The sequence below is a fragment of the Cygnus olor genome, chromosome 2 (assembly GCF_009769625.2).
Source record: "Cygnus olor isolate bCygOlo1 chromosome 2, bCygOlo1.pri.v2, whole genome shotgun sequence".
Lineage (NCBI taxonomy): Eukaryota > Metazoa > Chordata > Aves > Anseriformes > Anatidae > Cygnus > Cygnus olor.
In genome coordinates this window covers 31,553,849-31,576,197 of record NC_049170.1, presented here as the reverse complement: position 1 = coordinate 31,576,197, position 22,349 = coordinate 31,553,849, and the positions used below count along the sequence as shown (strand labels likewise).

Below are 22,349 nucleotides of genomic sequence, written 5' to 3'. Positions count from 1 at the left end.
CTGTGGCATGAGATTATGGCTGTGGGATTTAGTCTTTTACATTTCAGCAGTATGTGTGAAGACTACATGGTTAGCTCAGGGAGCAAGGCAGTCTTTTACAGGCCTGCGCTGCTAGGGACTGGATCCAGTGACCCATGTGATCCCAACAGGTCCTTTCTTTTCACTTAGCACATCAAGCCACTGCACTTAAAGGTTATCTTCATAATTCAAAAATTATGGCATACTGTGTTGCAAAACTGTATTAAATTGTGTCACCAGCCTTCTCTAGGCCAGTCACAAGTTAAAAGCGTAGATGAAAAAAGAAATTGAATATTTATTCTCAGAAATGCATGCTTTCAGTTTAAGAAAAAAAAAATGTTGCACTTCAGCTTCACCTCATTCTTTCAGCTGGTCTGTGTTGTACATACTCCAGATAAGCAAGTTCATTCCAAAACACACCCAACTGATTTCTTCTTTCTCAAGGGCATGAGTTGCAAGTGAATGTATTTTTCCCTAGCACTATACCATTTGCTTAATGATTACCAGTAAATAAATACTTTTTTTTTCCCCCTTTATTCAGGGCCACAGAAAGCTGAGAAGTATTAGAAACGGCAAGGTAGACAGAATGCATGGGAAGGTGTCTTATTCACCAGCCCTAACTACATGTTGTATATATGTGTAATATGCTCACTCTGCTCCATGAGCTTGGCTTATCTGTAGTAAAGTTAGCTGCTGCAGTCCTGTGGTGATGTGAGAATTTTTCAGAAACAACTTAGTTTTGAACAGTCTTGAAAATAAGAACAGTAAATGGTTCAAAATTCAGAAGATAAATCTAAAGAACCCAATTTCTTTCATAATATCATAGTCTTATAGTGTCATAACTGAGACACCTGACATACATTTTGAAGCAGTTGGTAAGTAATAATACTCTGTGCCCCTAGCAATTCATCTTTCTTTAAAATCTCTCTTTAATAGAGCAGTGTAGCTTCTTTTCTTGCAAAGAGGAGACCTACAGCCATGAGCTGCCAGTAATGTGAATGCAATACTTTTTAGTGCGTGTAAGGAACATAAAGAAAAAGCCATGGCTGTTTCCTCTTGTTAGCAATCTGCCACTGCCAGCCAGTTCTGCTTAATATCCACCATCATCTGTGCACAAGCTGGGAAGCAGTTTCACCATTTGGTCTTTTCCCTTGAAAGCAGTAAACGAATATCTAACCCTCCTCCAATATGTAAAGTAACTTGAGTGCTCAGGAACATGTTCATCTGGTAGCACAGCTCTTCTTAGTGGTCTTTTTGCAAGCAGATGATGCTGATAGTGCAGCAGGTGCCTAGAAACTATCAAAGACGAAACAGCCCTTGTCACAGTTTGTTACTTGGAGTGTCAGGTGAAATCTAGAGTTTGAGGATGAAACCACAAAGTCTTTCACTTACTCTGAACTTATTTCTTGCTGTTGAGATATCCATCCAGCCCCTGTACAGCAGAAAATGTATCACCGTGACAATCAGTCTGTTTGTGTGGAGAGCGCTGCTGACTTTAAGCTAGTTAAGCAGTATATAGGCTTAGACTTAGCTTCATATTTTATCCTACAGGTTAGCTGCTTATCAAGTCCTCTATCAGTCTTCTATCTAAGGCTTTCTGCTAAGGCTATCAGTACCAAACATCTGGGTTAGGGATGTTAATGTAAGCTGACAGTCAGGTACTGATATTTGCAGTAAGTAATTAATCCCTTAAGCACAAAGGAATTTTCTGACAGTTAAATTTACTTATTACAGTTTCCCTAAAAGAATGATAAAGTTGATAGGACATGGCTTATCTTTCACCAAAATTTCTTCTCAGAGTCCCAAGACTCTCCTCTTTTTGCTGTCTGGATTGCCAGCCTGCATGACGCGTCATTCCCACATCAGGGTTCACCCCTTTGAAGCTGTGGTTTTCACGTGCTAGTCAGCACCAGACAACACAGCAATCAGTCAATATGGATTTATATGAATCGGCCAGGCATTACGGCTTTTTTCCCTATGCAGTTACTTTTTTCTATGCAGTTTACAAAGAAGCATGCCCTGTTAGTATGGCAATACGGCCTTCATTTAATTATGTGCCTTCACATGGGTAAAGAACCCTTATGCAAGGGAGTAAGAGAGGCCAGCAGCAAGGGATGAAGGAAGAACACAGAGGGTTTAATGCTGTTCCATTTTCTTTTAAGAAAATGAATGACAATCACAAACTGAGAGAAAATTTGCAGTGACTGTGCTTTACAGAAAGTACACCGAATGTAAGTATAAAGGCAAATCCAAACTTAATTAGCACTGGAGAGAATTTTAAATGGTGGTGGATTTTGAACTTAAAATAATTAACTTACTTCTCAGGATGAGCTGGAAGGCATTTTTTGACTGTTGACCACTGTGTCAACTGTGTTTTTTTTTCCATTTTCTGTGCTCGAGTGAGAGATGTCAGCTCTGGAAGGTGCCAGCCTGCCACCACAGGAGTGGTTTTTCCTCTAGACATGTATGGAAGCTTGTCTTACAGCACAAATTTCCTAGAGCAGCCGCAATCATGGCAGCTAACAGTATACTTAGTGCTGCTTGCCTTGCTGATTGTGCTGAGAGACACAGCAGCCAACACAGCCGCAATGACTTTGATGCTCCCAAAAAGCAAGGCCATTTCAGCAGTAGCAAGTCATATGAACTTTATAGAGTGCCCAGTCTTAAGAGAATATGATACACTTAACATAAAGAGCTCTTAAAGTCTGCTTTTCCCAGGGAAATATTCTTCATGTAATTTAGACAAAGCAAGCAATCAGTCACATTAGGAGCACACGGGCCTGGAGCACTGACTGCCTGTGAGTGCACTGCAGTGCTTCTTTGCAGGCATTCAGTGGGATTGCTGACATAAGTGGTCATAGATATTATGAGTGCTCTTAGCTATTACAAGTGATGTTAAAATAGAAGTGGATTAACAGAAGTCAGGTAGGCCTTATGGCCTTCTCCATGTTAACAGCAGGTCAAGGTTTGTTTGCAGTCTCAGTTCTGACTGTTGGTGGTAAGATGTTCAGGTTGGAAATGAGGAGACATTTCTTCTCAGAAAGAGAGATCAGGCATTGGAATGGGTTGCCCAGGAAGGTGGTGGAGTCACCATCCCTGGCGGTGTTCAAGGAAAGGTTGGACCTGGTGCTTAGGGACATGGTTCAGTGGGTGACATTAGTACTAGGGTGATGGTTGGACCAGATGATCTTGGAGGTCTTTTCCAACCCTAATGATTCTATGATTCTATGTTTGTCTCTGAGATAACCAGCAGGAGTGGACTTCAGGTGTCTTTCCTCTGCTTCTCAGTGCTGTATCTGTGCAGGGGCTGAAAGTCCACCTCTTCATCCCCAGAAGTTTCTGTTGTCATAATTCATGCAGTATTTCCAGGTATCTTCTTGTCTGCCTCGAGTGTCATCTCCACCTCTGAGACAAAGGACAAGAAGTCATGGGTCTGACAGAACGGAGTAGAAGATGCCTCAAAAGTACAGGATTTACCCCAAATACTAGGTAAATCCTTGACTATGGTGGCTGCTAGGACTGTTCTTCTTTCAGATTGAATGCTTGTTTTGTTTGACATCCCCTGTGCACACGCCCTGCACTAACCAAATAAAGCAGATACCTATGCAATAGGAGAACAGAGCACATTCATTTGATATATTTTGCTGCTGAAGAAAGATGTGTTTCTGCACACTACAGGCTAGCACAGCAGTGAAAGATGGCTGGTGAACAGTGGGTCAGTAACATAATTAAATGTTCAATGCCTTTCTAGAACTGGAAGTTTCTGCTTCTGACGCCTTCATCTTGGGGGAATATATGGTTTTCCATCATTTCCATTTTATGCGGTGGAATGAGAACCTGTGAGAATTCCAAAATATCTCTGTGTTTCTGATACTGAGCTTTGCAAGAACAACTAGCATGAATTTCATCAAGAAAAGAAAATTTCAGTCAAAATTTCAAATTTAAATGTCATCTACAGCATAATTCAGACCCTCTCACTGATGCAGGACTTCACCTGGAAGGTTGTTGCTCTGCTGTTGCTCTCTCATTTATGTCTGTAGAAGCCAAATGCTTTCGTGCTTTTCCGTGAGTTTACTTTTAGGTTCCAGTCGACGTTACTAAGTTTTCCCTACTGGATTCTTCACTTGAGATGGGATGAAGCTGTACTTTTTCTTCCTCTCTGATGATTAGTATTCCCAAGAAGACCGCACTTTCCCTCTGCGCCTTTTTCATATTAAAAATTCAGGGTTGCTTTGCAACATCAGCACCACCATGTGTTCCTCTTCGGTCAGTAGTCTGAAAGCTGTAACTGGAGACAGACCTCTCCCAGACCCCGTGGAAACCATTTGGAGTCTAGGATTGTGAGAACCAGTTGCTTTAGCACTTCTTTAGTAGATAAATTCATATACATTTGATTTATCCACGTTAATTTTTCATGCCTACATCTGATTCTTTCATGTCAGGTATCCTGTTCAAGTTTTGGAAGGTACAAAGGTGATTTTGCACACAGGCAGAGCATAAACAAGTGGCCATTTGCTTTTCTAGTCCTTGAAGGAGGGATTGTGTTATTTAGGCTTAAATAAATCATCCAGCTGTGTGCCTGTGTCTTTTGAGGTGCGTTTTGCCCTTAGAATTCTTCAGCTAATGGAGCACCATCGGCTGCTGTTTCAGGAAGGCTTCTTTAAAGAAAAAAGATTTCATAAACATAACTATAGTGATATATATGGTACATAAATCACTTAACTATAACTAGCTGTTGCAAAAATAATAAAACTAACCACACAAACAAAGCTAAGAAAACATGTAAAGGAAACTAAATCTGAATATGCACAAAATGAAGTTGCAAGCCAAAATAAAAGGGAAGAGATGGAGATAAAGCAATCTCTGTCACTGTAACAGGATTCTGTGGTGTGACTGTAAGAGCAGCACATGAATATATATATATATATATATATATATATATGGTACAGAATTGACAGTATATGACCTTGATTTATGCAGTTATTCCAAATTCTCTGTCCAGTTGTTTGTGTCCCATACTCCTCTCGGGAATGGTACTGGATGCTCCTTCTCTCTCTTTGCACCATTTCCAGGAGTTGAGTTTTCCCCTGCCAAAATACTGCCCTATTTGGGATCTCCAGAGGATGTATCCAAACAAATCTGACTGCTGTGAGTATTTTTGTGTTTGACACAGATTTTCCCAAGCAAGAGAAAAAGCATGCCATCAGATGTGGGCCATGTGCTCAGCTTTCCCTGGGCCTGGCCAGGAGGCTGTGGGCACGATGGAGGGGCACCATGGAGAGTCCAGAAAAACGTCCCTGCCCCAGCCCCTCTGATGGATCCCTCCCCTCCCCTTCCTGCCCCACATTCAGGACATGTTCATCTGGCTACAGGATGAGATACCCTTTGATTTAAAATCAGACTTAATGGTTTCTTGTGGAACAGCTTTCCATGTTCTGAGGTTACTAAATGTGCTAATGTCTGAAACTCGGAGCAAAATGCAGCAGGTAGGAATTCTGCAATAGCAAAAAGAAATATAACTCTGCTTCTGTTAACTCCAGAATTCTGCTGTCTCAATAAAACAACAGAAAAATGTTCAAAATACTCAAATGAGGGGAAAATCTTCCAGGTCTGTTCACATGCTGCTCCCATATCATGGTGCAAGAGAAATTTCTAGTTGTGAAATTATAGCTTCATTGTGGGGCTCTTTCAGAAGACGTCTTTGCATTGGCATTGCACAAGGCTTGGACTCAAAGGTTAACATTGTCACGGGAAGGGACAGACTTGGTGCAGGGATGGGCACCCAGCCACGTGGTAAACACCATTTTGTTCCTGCCTGGTGTAGCGTTGTCTGTGACCCTTGAACAAAGGTGGAGAAGCCTGAATCTCCCATATTTGAATTTCTCTATGTCATCAACACGGTAAAAGGGAGAGATTAACCTTTTATTCCACTGATTTGTCCTTCATATGCCACAAACTGTAAATTATCTGTCTCTTTCCTTGCAGATAGTCCCTTATAATTTCCTCCTGCCTTCTGACTTCCCCTTAGAATGTCCTTCTGTATCACAGATACCATCTATTTTCTCTCGGGTGGTCTCATTGATACAAATCTAACTAAATTTTTGAGCTGTTATTCTCAGTTGAGATTTATTTTTTCAAGTCTGCTGCTTCTATTTTGGACCTAGAAAAGGACTGATGTACTTGAAATCTTATTGATTTTCTCCGGCTAGATGAGTGGGTGTCATAACATAGATCTGCCTATAAAACTAATTTTGGTCATATCCTTGGATACATCAACAATACTATTTTGTTATTTCTTCTGGCATAATTTATGACTGCCAGCATTATTCAAATATCCCAGCAATAGCTAGTAGTGATGGAGAGAGTCGTGCTGACCTGTCAGCAATGTTCCTAAACTTCATTGGGGAAAAATGAATAGAAAAATCTCAGGCAGTTGATGTACTGAAAGAGACTGCATCACAAATGGGTGTTATCATTATGAAGTTGTGATGATGTAGTTATTTTTTATTCTGGGTCATTTCTTATTATTGTTATTCATATGTGTTCATAAATCAGAGAACATCAGAGAAATAGATCAGGTGATTATTTTTCCCTGTTAGTAGAGTCCCATAGCAGCACAGCTTTGCACTGTCTTTGCAGTCCCATAGGGTGAATGGTGGGGGACAGCATGGAAGCAAATACTCAAAGCCTTGTAACACCGGGCACAGAAGCGATGAGTGCGGGACTCGGTGGCAGTCATTAACGTTGAACTGTTAAATGAGACACTTGGGTAGAGGCAAGTGAGTTTCTGGCACCCGGCAGCCACGGCAGTGACAGATTCAAGTACCTAAATGCTGTGTCAGCCTACAGCTGTGCCACATTAGCAGTTTCAGCACAGGCCTCTTTCTTCTTGCTGACTGGGAGATGATGGTAGGTCATGGGACAGACAGCAATGCCTCTCCAGCACGTAGTGGACGTGTCCTACATGTCCTGTATGTCTGCAAAACAGAGCCATGGCTGTGGTCGTGCTCTGTGATCGCTGGGTGACCGCTGAGCCCGAGACATGCATCTCTCTTCCTCTGAGCTTACCTTCCCTGGTGGGAGAGGCAGGGGGGAAGCAGGCCCACGCTGTTCACTCTCCTGCGTGTCAGGATCACCTCAAAGCATTCCCGTGGCTCCTTCTGAAGGCACAGAAGTTTACCCAGGGCAGACCACTGACAATGTACGGTCCAGAAGCCAGCCTTATGCTCCTCCGGGAGCAGCTTTATGCCTTCTGACAGGCAGGAGAGCTCTCCAGTGCGGGGCCAAGCATCTGAAACCCTGCTAACACAGCCAGGCCTGCTGCGGGAGGAATCACGGCCCCCTGGAGATTCACTTTTAATCCTCCCCACACCTTTCATACCTGGGATATTTGCTGCAAATTCAAAAGATGTGCCTTTTTTTTCCCCTTTTTGAAAAGATACAGTTATGCATTTTGTCTTTGTTTTGTTTTGTTTTGTTTTTTTTCATAAGCAGCGCAGCTCAGCCAGTGTTGGAGGACTGGCTGTAGATAACCTGTGTGATGTTATTTGTGGTTCTTTTTGAGGAAGGACTGTTTTGTCTTCGTCAGCCCATGAGCCTTATTTTAGACAATGAAAAGCCCCATTTTAAAGTGTAAATGGGATTTTTGAAGGTAGTTACTTTTGTCCATGAACATGTCAGGAATGTAAAGCAAATCCTTTTGAGGCGTCCGAGAAATGTTATAATTTCCAGGTAAACTGAGCATCTCAGTAAAGGCAATCGTGAGCACACTCAGCTGTCCATTGTATGCCAGACAAAAGAACAACAGAATGGTTTGGGTTGGAAGGGACCTTAAAGATCATCTCATGCAACCCTCCTGCCATTGGCAGGGACATCTCCCACTAGACCAGGTTGCTCAAATAAGCATGAGATGCTTGGTACTTTAAAGTCTTACCCGGGATTTGAGGGAACTTACTCTTATCTCTTCATACAGAACAGGAGACCTTATGGATGGTGTTTTTCAAGACCCACAAAAGAAGCGGTAGGAGGAGAAGCTTCTCCATTGCATCCAGAGGGCACCGTGTGTCCTAGGCCACGTCTGGGGTTCCAAGGCATCCCTACATTACAAGTAAAGTTATTGACGAATTGTGTATCCCGAATTATGCTTGATGTAAGAATTGGTCTTTCAAGGGATTTCTAATAGCCTTAAAATCTTTTACTTCAAAAAACTGCGGGGTTAAAAAAAATGCATAGCTTAGAGGTATTGAAAGGAAACCAAAAGCAGTATCAATAGCTAGGTGATCGGCTGTGTCTGTTTCTTAAAATAGTTGCCCAGCCATTTCTTACAGCACAGCCAGGAGGAAGGCCGGATCACATGTTTGTTTGTCACCTCAGTTAACACTATAGATAGGGTGAATTCCAAGGAAGTGATTGCGTTCAGGGTAAAAGCATTCATTATCTGTGAACAATGCTTCAAAAACCAGGTGTTCTGAGTTTTCTGAGCATTTTTATCAGTTGTTGAGTCAAGCTAATAATGCTCATAAAATATCTATCTATGTATTTGGGAAGCATTTAAGTTACAAGCTAGCTTATTCATTTAGAAGCAGCTTATCTCATGGGCTGAAATTGTGTTCTAGTCAAAATATTCTGTATGTAATTATTTTCCTTTACACATATATATTGTATTAGGGCTATGTCTTTCTCCCTAGTGTACATGTTAAATGTTTGTGTTTTTTTTAAATAATTTTACATTTTATAAAATGTTTTATTTGCATATTGTTTAAAGATACTTAAACATAATGCATAAATACATTCGGAAATGTATATATTTAGCAACAAGATATTTTAAAATATTTATATTGAATATATAGTAAGCATTTTTAATAGTTAAATATTTTATTTATATTTCAAAGTAATGTTCAGAAAGTTTCTCATTTTCAACTGTGTTGATGGAAGCATTAATGGTCAGGGCCTTAATCAGAAGGAAGTGATTACTAGAGTTCAGTGACTTTGTGTAGTTAAGTTTTTTAGAAAAAAGACTTACAGATTTAACTCAACAAAGAGAAAAGCTATAAAATAAATCTTTAATTTGCCAATTGGTAAATAAATTGCTAGAACTAATTATTGAGAACCACTTCTGTGAAGACATGTTAGCTCACACACAAAATCACCCAGGTATCCCACTCCCAAGTGTGGGAAGGGGCTGCGCCCTGGGTACCTGCACAGGGTCTCGCCAGCCTGGAGCTGCTGCCTCGGTGCTGGAGGAGCCCCTCCTCACTCCACCAGCCTGGAGCTGCCCCAGGGACAAGTCCAGGGACTTCTGCATCACTCATTTTGGCACAGGCTGCTGGGTTTGGGATGTGCTGGCCCAACAGGTAAGAGGGATCAGGTGAGGAAGGTCAGCACTGAGTGTCCTGGGAGTGAATCTCTTATCAGCCAAAGCATAGCCAGGGGGGGAGCAGGATTGCTGCTGGAAGTGCTGCATGGAGTATCAGCTCATTGCTGTTTGGGGATGTGTAGAATTACAGGTCTCTGTGGGGTAGGAGCTCCCTTTGTTACAAGGCTGCAGTGCAATTGCATAGAAGCAGTAAGAAATAAAAACTGTATCAACACCTTTCAGGTCTCTAATGAGTGCTTTAACTGAGGAGGCCATAAAACCTAACTCATTTTTGCATCACAGGTACGATGCAATCCCTCTCCTGGAAAGCACTTGCATGCTAGAGGATTGGTTTAAAGCAATATAAATGGCTCTTAGTTAAAATCTCAGCTAAAACCTCAGCATGGTTTCAGAAGGGAGAGGCCAGGAGGGAGCAATCACCTTCAGTAATCCCACCTTCACCTTCAAATTCAATAATCCCCATTTGAAAGTGCATCCTATTGCAATTTACTGCTGAGTAAAAGAGATACTTAAGAGTTCTGACATTTAGTTTCCACTGATATTTCAAAATAAATGCAATATATTTTATGAAACACTTTTTTTTGGAAGTTTATTTTTATTTTATATGATAACTGACTCCAGATTTGAAGAATATATTTAGCATTGACTGTAATTTTCACTTCTCTAGCAGAGGAATACTAATTTATGGGTTGTGTTGAAGAAATGCTTAGGGTTGGGGATTTTTTTAACCGAGATTTGGACTCTGTGAAGGCTTCTATAGATTGGTGCTTTGCCTGGGGAGAGTCACATCAAAAGCTCTGTTCGGATTCTGTCACAGGCTTTTTGCAAAGCCTAATCATCACACACATTTGTACTGAAATTCAGTCGGATACAAACCAGCTGTGTTTGTGTATTTGTGCCCCTACCTAGTTCACCTTCCAGCATACATCCTAAATGCTGCTTGAAAATATACGTGCATGGAAAGTCCCCAGCTGAACTGATCTCAAAAATTAAGGGGGGGAAAATTCCTGAAAACCAGTACCAGAAACCCTGCCTAAGCAAACTATGAGATCTTCTGCTGAGGGTGGGCAAGCTGAAAGGGGCTTCCAGGAGGTCTCAACTTGGCCCCATCCTGAAAGCACCCCTTTCCTTCCAACCCAGCAACTAAGGGAGTAGGAAACAACTGCATCCTGCATCTGTGATGGGTGCCTGCCTTGTAGGTACCAGACTTCAGTGAAGCAAACTCCACCAAGCATGACCAGGGCATTGCCTGTACCTGCTGCATGCTGAAGGCACAGATGCATCGGAGACAAGCTGTTTTGCCAGTGATTATTGCTGACGATGTTTATTCTCTCCAGCAGGTGGCTCAGCCAGCCTGCAACCAGCCACGTCTCACCAGCCCCGGCAATCTCACCTACAGGTGTGTTATTGTGTCCTTTGTGCATTATTCTACATTGGCTCCATTGAAATCAGCTTGTTTTAGATTATGTGGAAAAGTAGTTTTTACATAGACCCAACTGAATATTCATTACTACCTTTGAAAAGCACATTTCTTAAATTTGAAACGTTTCCAGCAACAGTGGTTCTGTGTCAATAATGAATCAATATTATTACATTGGAGCTGCAGAATTTGTAAAGAGATCATCTCAGGTCAGTAGTGCCTGGCAGATTTATTTTCTGTAGTAACAAAGACTGAAATGGAAAGCATCCAGCTAATTCCACAATTCTGCTTTATAATATGACTGTCCTACTGTCTGTTTACTGTTGCTGTAAGTTACTGGAAAGACCCACGTTATATATTTCCCCTTTCAAAGATCAGTACCTGTTCAAAAATAAATGTTGTTCTAGATGGAAAGCTGGCCTTCAACAGTACTTGATTTCTGCTTGCTGTCTGCTGCTTCCTGTAAAGCTAGATACACACTGAGGTAAGACTTGAAACCACAGGGTCTGTGGTTTACATTGTGTTGACTTTTCCCATCAGAAAAATCTGTACTGTTAGATAGCTTATTGGTTTCTAATTACAAAATACACCATTTCAGTAGTTAATTATGCTTCCGTGTTTTTTTTCCCCCTGTAAGTATATTTCCTTTTTCTAAGCCTTACCAATTCAATTTCTCATTTATGTGGATTTAACTCTGTTTAAAGGGAAGGATGCAGTGTTTTAAATAATATGTTCTTAGAGAGAAGATGACCTGGAGTGCTGTGATATACTGGCAAGCTGATTCACTGCCCTAGTGATTCTCAGCACCAGCATGGTCAGAGGCATGGACAGCAGAGGGGGGAGGTGAGGCAGAAGACAACTATTACAAAGTAATTTGGCCTGTGGAAAGTGAAATGGCAGCAACTGTTATCTGATTGACTGCTGTGTGAAAAAGAGTTCAAGTCAGGCGACCTCGCTGCACAGAGCCTTTGCTGTCCAGCTCACATCCACAAGCTCCCGGAGCTCTGACCCTGAGCGTAGGCTGTGTGTTCCCATAATGTCAAACGTCTAGTTCTGGGCTTGGGTTTTGAGGCTTGCATGAATGTATAAAGCTGCACACTGACTCTATTTATGCAACATCTTAGCCAGGTCCCAGGCACTGGAGTTGTAAATTACATATCACATCAAGGCACGAGGGAATATTAAAGAAAGCAGGATGGGTCTTGAGAAGTTTCTATATTCATTTGTGTACTTCAGCCAAATATCTTCTGATCTGTAACATCACACTGGTATAAAAACACTTCAGACTTCACATCATGCATGGTTTGAAGTTAATGCTTCTAAAATGAATGCTTTTTTTCTTGCAAAACTTAACCATCCCCATAGAGCGTAGTCTGAATGGAGAAAGACATATTAATCTACTTATCATTTACATGAATTTTGTACATGCAAAACTGGGACTCTGTGGATTTGTTTCCGTACATTTTTGTAAGTAATTGAATCCGTTAGCCTTTGCTATGGAATCTCACTAATCTGTCCATTGATCCCTATTAAGTATTGATGTTCATTTTGTGAGTAAGAAGTGTGAAAACAGCCTCTTGCCATTCTTGTGTAATTTTCACTCGAAGAATCATAAAAACTTAGTGGCAAACCAAATCTCTAACACACACACTAACACCACAAGACTAAGATACAAAAGCAATTTATTCAAAAAAAATGTGGTGGTGTCAAATCACATACACAAGCCAATATTGAGCTACAAACACAGACCAAACAGTTCTATAAACAGAAATTGGAGTGTTCATATACCATAGTACCTGAAAAAGACCGTTAATAAAAAGGAGTCCATAAGTATTTCATTTCACTTTTCCTATATGGCTCCTTGCTGAATGTCTTTGCCTAAGTTAGTGTACAATGAACCAGAGGTAGAGTCCCAAGTAAAGCATCTAATGCCTCAGGGCTCCATTAAAAACCTTTATTCTTCTAAACAAAAGGAAAGCCTAGCCTATAGTTTTCTGTATGACACTGAAGTAAAGCCTCTTTGCTTGAACAGTACGGCATTCCCAAGCGCATTTGGCATTAACCTAGATTGAGACTGTGCTTTGTTAAACCATCTTAGTTTTCTTCCCCTTCAGACTCCGACTCTAGAAGAGAAGAAAGTAAAACATTTTATGCAGTTTGCACAAGGACAGGGATGCAGTTCTTTAAAAATAAAAAAAATATCCTTCCAAAATTCCAATGAAAATTTTCATCACACCTAGTACCTCCTAGGAAGGGCTGACAGATTAAACAGAGTAAACCAGAAAGCAATGCACAGCTTCAGAAGACGAAGATCTACACTGTTACACTCCACAGGGTAGTCCTTAGTTTAGGGATCTCTCACTAGTTATGTTACTAGGAGTTGGACTTGATGGTCATTGTGCATCCCTTCCAACTCAGGATATTCTACGACTCTAGGTTGCTATGAATGATTCTGGTCCTCATCTGCAGAGCCAACCAATGCATATCCGAGCTGAGTTTAATTAAGAATCAGCATCATTTGCTTGCTCTTCTAATCTCTGAGTAGGCTGTACTGCTATTATCCAGGAAGCACCCTTTTAACTATTTGCTCTGCAAATATCAGTCACGATCATCATGCAGCCTATTACTCTACAGCAGGTATGAAATCAGTACAAACATGATTTTTTTTTTTAATGATTTGTACAGTATAACATTAAAAAGTAATTTAGGAACATGCACAGCGTTTTTGTCACCTAAAACTACTTTGCATCATATTGCATTTCTGTCTTGGTGTTCACCTGACAGGAAAGGGCTTGTTGACACGAATATAACGTTTGCTCTGAGAAATCTGATCTAACACGATCTGCATATTCTAACAGCAATACTTCGTCTTCAGTGGTACTGGACTTTGTAATTAAGGAAATCTGAGAGAGAGGACATGCAGAAAAGAGTGAAAAAGGGAAACAGGCTTACAAGCAGAAGATTAGAGGGTGTAAACGTGTTTAATTAGACCAAGATTGCTAGTCTACAGTGTGAAAGGAGCTATCATTTTTGTTTTTCTACATATACATTAGAATTGCTACAAAGACTTACCTGCTCCTTAGCATTACTACATTCCTACTAAAAGTATTGACATTACAGGGATGCAAATTAACACTAAGAATTATATCCCTAGCTATTATACATTGATTGATCATCCCATCTGATATGGACTTTGACACGGACTTCCTTTTTGAAGGATGTGAGCTTGGCAAAAGTGATAGCCTATTTGTACAGTACAAATAACAACAAAGTTATGGACCAAAGAAACCAGTTCCCCTCCCCAGTAACCATTTTAACACAGCAAATACAGACCACATATCTCAGCCTAAGCGTTCACATAGAATGAATTTCAACTGCGGTGGCACAGACAGGCTTATGCTACGTTCATTTGGTCAGTAAAGATAACAGAAAAAGAGGTATCAATATAGAAAACTATCAGCTTGCATATGCTAACACCAAGGTCATTGTGCTGTCATCAGCGCTACCTACAGCGAGATAGCACAATGATGTCAGCACATGCTACACCTGCACTGTTGTTTAGCTGTGTAGATGTTCCCAATTATTTTATCCTTCCTGCAGAAGCTTTAAGAATGTATCTACTGACAGGTGGTACCTGATGACTTAAGGAATTAATAAGGACACTTTAGATTAAGAAGCAGCAAGTGTTATTAGGCTTGGGCATGACTGTACATAATTTGGAGCAGCCAAACCTGCTGTCTTTTATTCCAAGTCTGTAGACTTCATGTGCCTTGTACAACTAAAATCTGAAAAGAAACACATTTGAATTTGCAAAGAGACTGACACATTTCTTTAAATGAATCCATACCTTCTTCAGCGTTTTGCAGCCACTCCACGAATTTCTTCATCTGGTCAAGAAAAACACTTTTGCCTTTAGCAACATGTGCTTCTTTATACCACTTGAGGATAGCTTCTTCACTCAGAACATCGGCTGAAATACAGATCAGTATTTGTATGAAATCGTTGTACTTTTTAGAGGTTAAAAGACAGGGGAAAGAAAGATAGTGCCTGGTTTTGTTTTTTAAAGGCAGCATAAAATAAGTTAACATGGTCACAATGGAACAAGTTTTGCATTAACTATATTAGGCTATAACGACAGAGTATCTCATGCATATTAGCGATCCCAGATGCAATGAAATGTGTTAGATGTAAAATAAAGTACCGAATATTGTGCTTTCACAAAGGGAAGTTCTCTATTCATCTGCTTTAAATACACCATGTAAGATGGTTGATTAAAAATCCATCTACACATCTTAGAAGTTACCACAAGAAGAAATATTATGCTTTTTCTTGCGGTTAGATCACAGAACTGTGCATGGTTCTAGAAATCTGAAGTGACAGACACCCTGATTGCACTTAAAGGAGAGCTAATAGGGACTTTTGGACATTTTTCCATAAACGTTTTATATTGCTTTTAGCTAAAAAAAATTAAGACCACCATTCATTCAGACCACCCATTTTAAGGGAACTGCTCAGATGGACAGCACAGCTGACATTTTTCTGTCAAGTATCAAGAACAAAATAACTGTCTGAGGGAGCATGAGGTTGAGTAAAATTCAGAATAAAGAAATCCTAATAAACAGCAAGGACACTTATTGTTTCCAACAGATGCAAATTTAGGTCTAGCAACAGACCTCTAGCCCCAGGAACAAAGCTTCTGTGATCCAGCCAAGCCAAATATCTCAGTAATTGACGGCTGCGGAGGCAAAATCTGGGATCCACAATGGCATTTTGGCAGTTACATAATGCAGGAGGAAAGAACAAAAATCAAACTGTATTTGTTCTATAAAAAGACTAAAGACAGCTTTCTGCATCTCATTAAAATTTCCATTCTTCTTGTCTTTGAACACACTACCCTCCCTTGCTCTGCAAAATCAACACATTTATGTTGAGTGCTTTTCTGCTGCCTTGAACTCCTTGGTGTTGTCCCGCCGATTTGGCATTCACTTGCTGAAGTGGGAACCCCGAACATCACCTTCTGCCACAGCCTAAAGGTCACAGCAGATGTGGCAGTGAAGAGAAGGCGGCAAACTGAAATAAGACACCTGATCAAATGCATCTGATCAAACCAGACAGAGTAGACACACTTCACATATGCTGTTGAATAATAAACAGATGGAGGCAACCTGGGATACGTCTGAACTTAATCAAAACTACCCCAAGACATCCCATAGTAACTGAATGCAAAACATCTCCCTGAAAATTTGGAATTCAGTGAGTGCATGTGACTTTAAGTTACCTTGTCACTCAGACACTTTTTCAAACTAAAACCAGTTTGCTGCAATTGACAATAAGCTGAAAACACAGGGAAAGCAAGACTGCTCTGGCTGTATGTTGTTTTTCAGTACATGTAAGTTGTGCTGAGAGAACTCTACAAGCAACACAAAGCTGTTATCTTTCAGAAATCCTGACACCCCCCAGTGAATTTTTTCCTCAAAAGTAAAAGAAGCACTGGAGCTAAGAAACAGGTTTCACTTTGCATTAAATACTTGTCAGTAGTCTGTAGCAGCACCTCAAAAGCATTACAGCATTTAATAATTCAGGATTTTCATTTACCGAGCTTAAAATATATTTCACGTGCAGTCTCATGAAGCTGGAATTTCATCCTTGTATGTCAATCATTTTCTTGATTTGCAGCCTATAAACTTGGTGGGTTTGTTGCCAAAGAGGAAGGGGAAACTTACCTCTCTCCACCCGCAACCCTAAATCTGGTAATAGCAGTATGCAATCTCACAACGTGCCCGAAGATTAAAACATTCTCGAGTTGGGTGGATGAGGAATTTGCCTGTATATAACTCCATAGCAATAAGCCTCCTACACCAACAGAGAAGAAAAAACGCTTTCAACTGCAAAAAGGACAACTGCAACTCTCCTTTCATTTCTGAGCAATATTATCTGAACTACATTCATGCCTCCAGTGCTCATGAGAGATGATATTCTCCTGTCAGCACAGAGATGCTCAATTTAGCAATCAAGCAGGACAGGGTGTAGTTAATCATACCCCTAGGTTGCTTTGAAGCAACAGGAACACTGGAGGGGACAGAAGGAAGAAGGGAATGACTCATTTATATAAACTCATATAGCTGTATCATCTATGAGTTATTTCTCATTAAACTTGATTATAGGTATATTTTAACTGCTGAAGCTGAACTCTGTGGTTTGTGGGCATGTGCGCATCATTTTCACTGCAGTCCCAGGTGATGTCAGCCCAAGAGACGGTTTTCCTGCAGGTGCAGCCACCCTCCACTCAAGCCACCCACTGCGAGAGCCTCCAGGGACATCTGTCTTGAAAGAGAGAGGTTGCAAGGCACAGACTCTGAAGAGCCCAATTTCTTTACTGCAGGGTTAACTGGAATGTTACTCGAAGTTTAGGTCTCAGCTTTGTACTAAATCACCCAGCGCGAACACGCTTCTGCTTTTAACTCAAACTGCATAGCCATCGGTGGTAAAGACAAAAGCATACGCTGTCAGTTGCCAGCACAGTCAATCAATCTGCAAATTTCAGCTCAACTCTACTGCAGACAACTCAGCTGGGAGGACAGAGCCTTAGGGCAAGAGCTCTTTCAGTATGGGGAATGTCACCCACAGTACAATTATGGTCTTTATGATTTATTTTTTTCCTGGGAAGATTTTGCATCCAGTACCAAAAGAAGGTACTTGAATACTGAAGATCATTTAAAGATAATTGGATTTTATCAAGAACAGAAAACCACCAAAACCTGATTGTCAAGCAGAACTTGAAGATTCAGTTCTTGTAAGCGCAAGATTCCTACTGTTTGAGAAGACAGTCTGCATCTTCTGGTTACGAGACCTCCATACTGCAGGAGAGCATCTCTGAGGTCTCATTGTGCTACAGTTGACAGCAGTACTATTCCACATGCACATGAGATTTCCCTCCCCCCCGTTATTTTGTAAACACTGACTCAACTTTTAATGCAAAGGTACACAGACACTTTGTGCCTGTTCGTTGTTCAGAGGATGAAATTCTGATCCTCATGAATGGTTATTAATTTCAATAGTGTCAAGATTTCACACAAGAAATGTCCAAGTTGGACACAAACTAAAAGAAAGGAGATTCCGCAAGTGAATACTATATACGTAAAATGCAATCCAGTAACAGCAATGCTTATTTCAACTACAATTAACAGAAATGTTACAACATTGAATGGACAAACACCAGCACAAGTCTTACAGTGCCTGCACAACTAGCAGAGGAGCTGGCAAATTTAGGTGTCATTCAGTAAAAATTCAGTCATTCTTACTCTGCATCTGTCCTTTAGAATACAGGTCAAAATGCAGTAAGAAGACAGTTTATGATTAAGTGTAGTTCTAGCCATTTTTAAAAGAATATCAAGGACCACTACTCTTCTACACAATTATATTCAGTAAGAATAGCAGATGTTTTTATTTTTATTTTTTAGGTAAAAAAGAAAATAGAAAAATTCCATTGTTTTTAGCGTGGTATTGGGGCACCCTTTGTAGATCAAATGTCATCTATTTTTTTCCTCATTAACCGCAAAGGCTTTAGGTCATATTGGCATAGAGCCTGGGCTATTTTGTATAAGAGATATGCAATTTTTCTGCGCAGATTTCTGATCCTGTAGCTGTGCTCTTTAAGCTTGGCTTAAACACTGATTACAGTGCACTGGCTTTAAGTGGTAACCAGAGAAGCAATGTCACAGCCAGGGATTAGTACAGAACAGGACAGGTTATTTTCCTCTATACGCTACCAGGAGCACAAAGATATAATAATGTCAACAAGCTTTAACCAACTGCAGAACTGCTTTTGTAGATTATACCTACAAACCGGTAAAAATACTGTATTCCACATTGTTTAGAGATGGGACAGATTTCAGAACAATTAAAAACACCACAGGTTTTCAGGCCTTCTAGATAGTAATGAACCAACCACTCCAACTGATATATTCAGACGTTTCCAGCTAATTCCTAGGAAAGTAATCCAAGGGCTATTTTATGATGTGAAAACGGGAAGGATTTAAACGCAAGATGTTAAACTAAACTTGTCAAAGCATGGGTGACAATCACATCACTGATAATCATCTTCATGCCCAGGAAACACTCCCTCATGATGAGTAACAAGCAATAAGCAGTCCACATGCCTGCTGGTAAATAGCTGCATTTCTGACTGCCCATCCACAGATATCCAGATGCCTGTATTTGTCTCTAGGTACCCTGAAACCTCTCCAAATCCTATGTGAGTTACAGATGAAGCACAACAGAAAGGGGAATACAAGCATCTGCTGTTCCCTCACTGCCAACATAGCCATTAATAGCTTTTGGGGGCTGTTCTCCTTGACTAATAAGAAACATAAGATACACTGTCATCAGCAAAGAAATTGTGATAAAGCATGTGTCTCTAAAAGGACTGGATGGCTTGTTTCTAGTAGAGAGGTATGAGCTGGGGAGGAAGGTGAGATCTACCAGCACTGAAATGAAGCCGAGGCAGACAGCACTCAGTCCCCATTTCAGGCTCATATCTTCCTCTAGAGAAACCAAACTCACAAGCAGCTCAAGTGTGATAATAAGGATCACGTGGGAAAAACAGGAATGGGAGGACTAATGCTCCCAGAATCTTTCCTGGTTAATGCAGAAGCACACCCTCACCTGATGGACACATTCTGACACCAAAGCTGCCTTAAATGGATGGAGCTAATAACCTCCTTACCATGCCCAGGCTCAAAGGGGTCCTCCTACTACTGGCTGTAACATCGGGCTTGCAATTGATGGTAGGCAACAGTACATTTGTCAAACGGGCAAACACAGCTTCAGCCTAAATGGGGGCAGGAAGGGCTGGCAGCTGTGCTGCCTCATGACTGCATCATATGACAGAGCATGAGGTGCTCTGGCACGCCTGCCCGAGACACTCGAGACAGATACGGGCACGTGCACTCTGAATATTGCACATTCTGGACACTCTATACTTGCTGCAGTGCACTTTCATGGATGGGCCATGGCTCCTAACGTTCTTCTAGACATTACGGGATATTGTGACACCTGTAGTGCTGAGGCTAAGGTCTTCCCATCCTTCCTAACTAGCCTGCCCATGTACGTCTCCAGAGCCAGAACAAGGTCTTGTGGGGTAAGCAGAGTACGTGGGAACTGGATTTTTGCAGCACCTTACGTTTAATGTGCCCATTAGTATTTTGTTTTTAAGTTCTTGGACTGTCAGGGTTATTCTTGCAGGCTAATGCAGCAGTGAACTTACAAAAAACTTTGAAAGGAATCCTATACAAAACTATTTGTTTTAACCATCACTTATCGTCCAAGTGTGCAGCTGTTACAATGCCATGTGCAAAGTGAATTTTCCTTTTCCACAGGAAACTCAATACAGTGCTTGTTGCAGGTTGCACTGTCAGGTTTTTCCTCAGTCATTAATGTGCCTTCAAATTCTATAATTTGTAAAGATAAGGGACCACTAGGTGTACTGCTTTTTCATTTAATCACTGAAGCCACAGTATATCGACAGAAGGATGGAAATAAATCCGTCTGATTCACTTGCTTCAAATTTGAAGCCATGAAATTATTTTTATCAGTTTGAACTCGTTTGACTTGAACGTGCACCTGGACACCACAGGGTGAACAGAGGTCGGTACTGGGCTTCTGCTCCTGCTGATTTTTCTCCTTCACCTATTTATAGCAAGAATGTCAGAACAAACGGTTTGGCACTCACCCATTGCACACACTGCAAGACCATTAGTCTCTATGACAACCTGATCTGAATAAACTTGCTAAGAAGTCTACTTCACAATAAAAAAAAATAAATCTGTCAAACTGTGGCATCTGCAAGAAACTGTCAAGAAAGAAAAAAGGAGAATAAATAAAGTAAGAAGAGCTCCATTCTCGCGGAGGGGGAATAACACTGTACTGGGTCTGGCTGGGATGGAGTTAACTTTCCCTGCAGCAGCCCATATTAGTGTTGTGCTCTGCATTTGTAGCTAAAACAGCACTGATCTCTCACCAGTATATGTGTATTGCTGAGCAGTGCTGGCACAGCACCACGACCTCCTCCAACCCCCCTGCCCCCAGAGCCAGTAGGCTGGGGGTGGGCAAGAGGTGGGGAGGGGACATCACCAGGGCAGCTGACCTAAACCGACCGAAGGGATATTCCATGCCACCTGATGTCACGCTGGGCAATAAAAGCTGGGAAAGGACTGCTCTGCTACAGCAGCTGGGAGAGAGGAGTGAGAAGCAGCCCTGCAGCCCCAAGGTCAGTGCAGCAGGAGGGCAGGAGGTGCTCCAGGCATGGAGCAGCAGTTCCCCTGTGGCTGAGAAAACAGCTATGGTGGAGCTCAGCTGCCCAGCAGGGCAAAATCACCACAAACACCCAAAAACAAAAAAAAATTGAAAAATCTTTCTGCCAAGATGGTTTGCACTTTCAAGTTTTTCAAAAACTAAACTCTAATTTGTTTTTTAAAGCTGTCAGAAATGTATAGAGATTTCTTTGCGGACCTGGTAATATACAAGGACAAAAATCCCCTCAGACTGTGGATACTGCTTAGATCCTGCTCAAGTCCTGTAGGACAAACAGAGAAAGAAGGGCTTGGTTTGACTTCTGTTGCCACACACTCCTTTGAACTAACAAAGCATGAAGTATTTCAGAGTTCAGTTCAAACATATTTTTGCATATGCAGTTATCTAGAGAACATCCATTTCCTAACACATCATAGGTGAGCAGTTGGCATAGAGAGACTATGCCACTGGAGAATGGTTTGAGAGTTCAAAATTAAGGTCTCCCTACAAAAGAGCTACAGTCCAACCCTGCCTGTAATAAATGCCCATAACGTGCTTAATAACTTAGTTCAACATGGTCAAGTCAATGCCAGGTCCGATGTCCATGCACAGTATATGACAGTGGCTATAGACTTTTACCTTTATAAAAGAGTACCACTATCTTCTGAAAGGCTTTCATGAAGTGGATGTTGTCATAACAGTACTCCTGCACCTTCTGGAGAAGGATCAGCTCTGACTGGCCTTGAGTGCTGAAGACAGCAAGCAGAGGGGCATATTGCTGAAAGGAGGACACACAAAAAAAAAGCAAAATGCATATCAGTATAGTGAAAATAAAATAAACATGACTTCTTAATTGTACGCATCATGAATTTCATCCCTGAAAATGTTTCACTGAAACCTTAGATTTACCTGCCAATACATTTACCTAAATACATACAGTGCACGTATAAATATCAGTGAGCATTTGTAAGATGTGCTGCATGCTCTAAACTAAATTTCAGTACTACTTTTAGATACTGAATTTTGTAAAATGAATTTATAAAGTCCACATCATTAAGTACTGGTGTTTGTACATTTCACAAGACAGCATACAGCATGTAGATTAAGGAATAACACTTTACTGATGATCATTATGTAAGATATCCAAGGATGAAGCACATAAAAATACAAATCTCCGGTTTCCCAGGGGTTTCAGAAGTCTCAGGGAAATTCAATTATTCCCGTTTAACTGTGTTCAAGTGTCAT

At 41.0% G+C, this 22,349-nt stretch overlaps 1 protein-coding gene across 5 annotated transcripts in view; it reads right to left on the bottom strand.

The window, feature by feature from the left end:
* Positions 1-12,479: 12,479 nt before the first annotated feature.
* The window catches only part of BZW2 (basic leucine zipper and W2 domains 2), a 57,827-nt gene continuing 47,957 nt past the window's right edge, over positions 12,480-22,349 (bottom strand). For all 5 annotated transcript variants that reach the window (XM_040545865.1, XM_040545868.1, XM_040545866.1 and 2 more), the window contains 3 exons: positions 21,744-21,882; positions 14,662-14,784; positions 12,480-12,937 (listed from right to left, as the gene is read on the bottom strand). In XM_040545865.1, the coding sequence (XP_040401799.1) occupies positions 12,909-12,937; positions 14,662-14,784; positions 21,744-21,882 (291 nt within the window). In that variant the 3' untranslated portion in view covers positions 12,480-12,908. The remainder of the gene's footprint in view (positions 12,938-14,661; positions 14,785-21,743; positions 21,883-22,349) is intronic.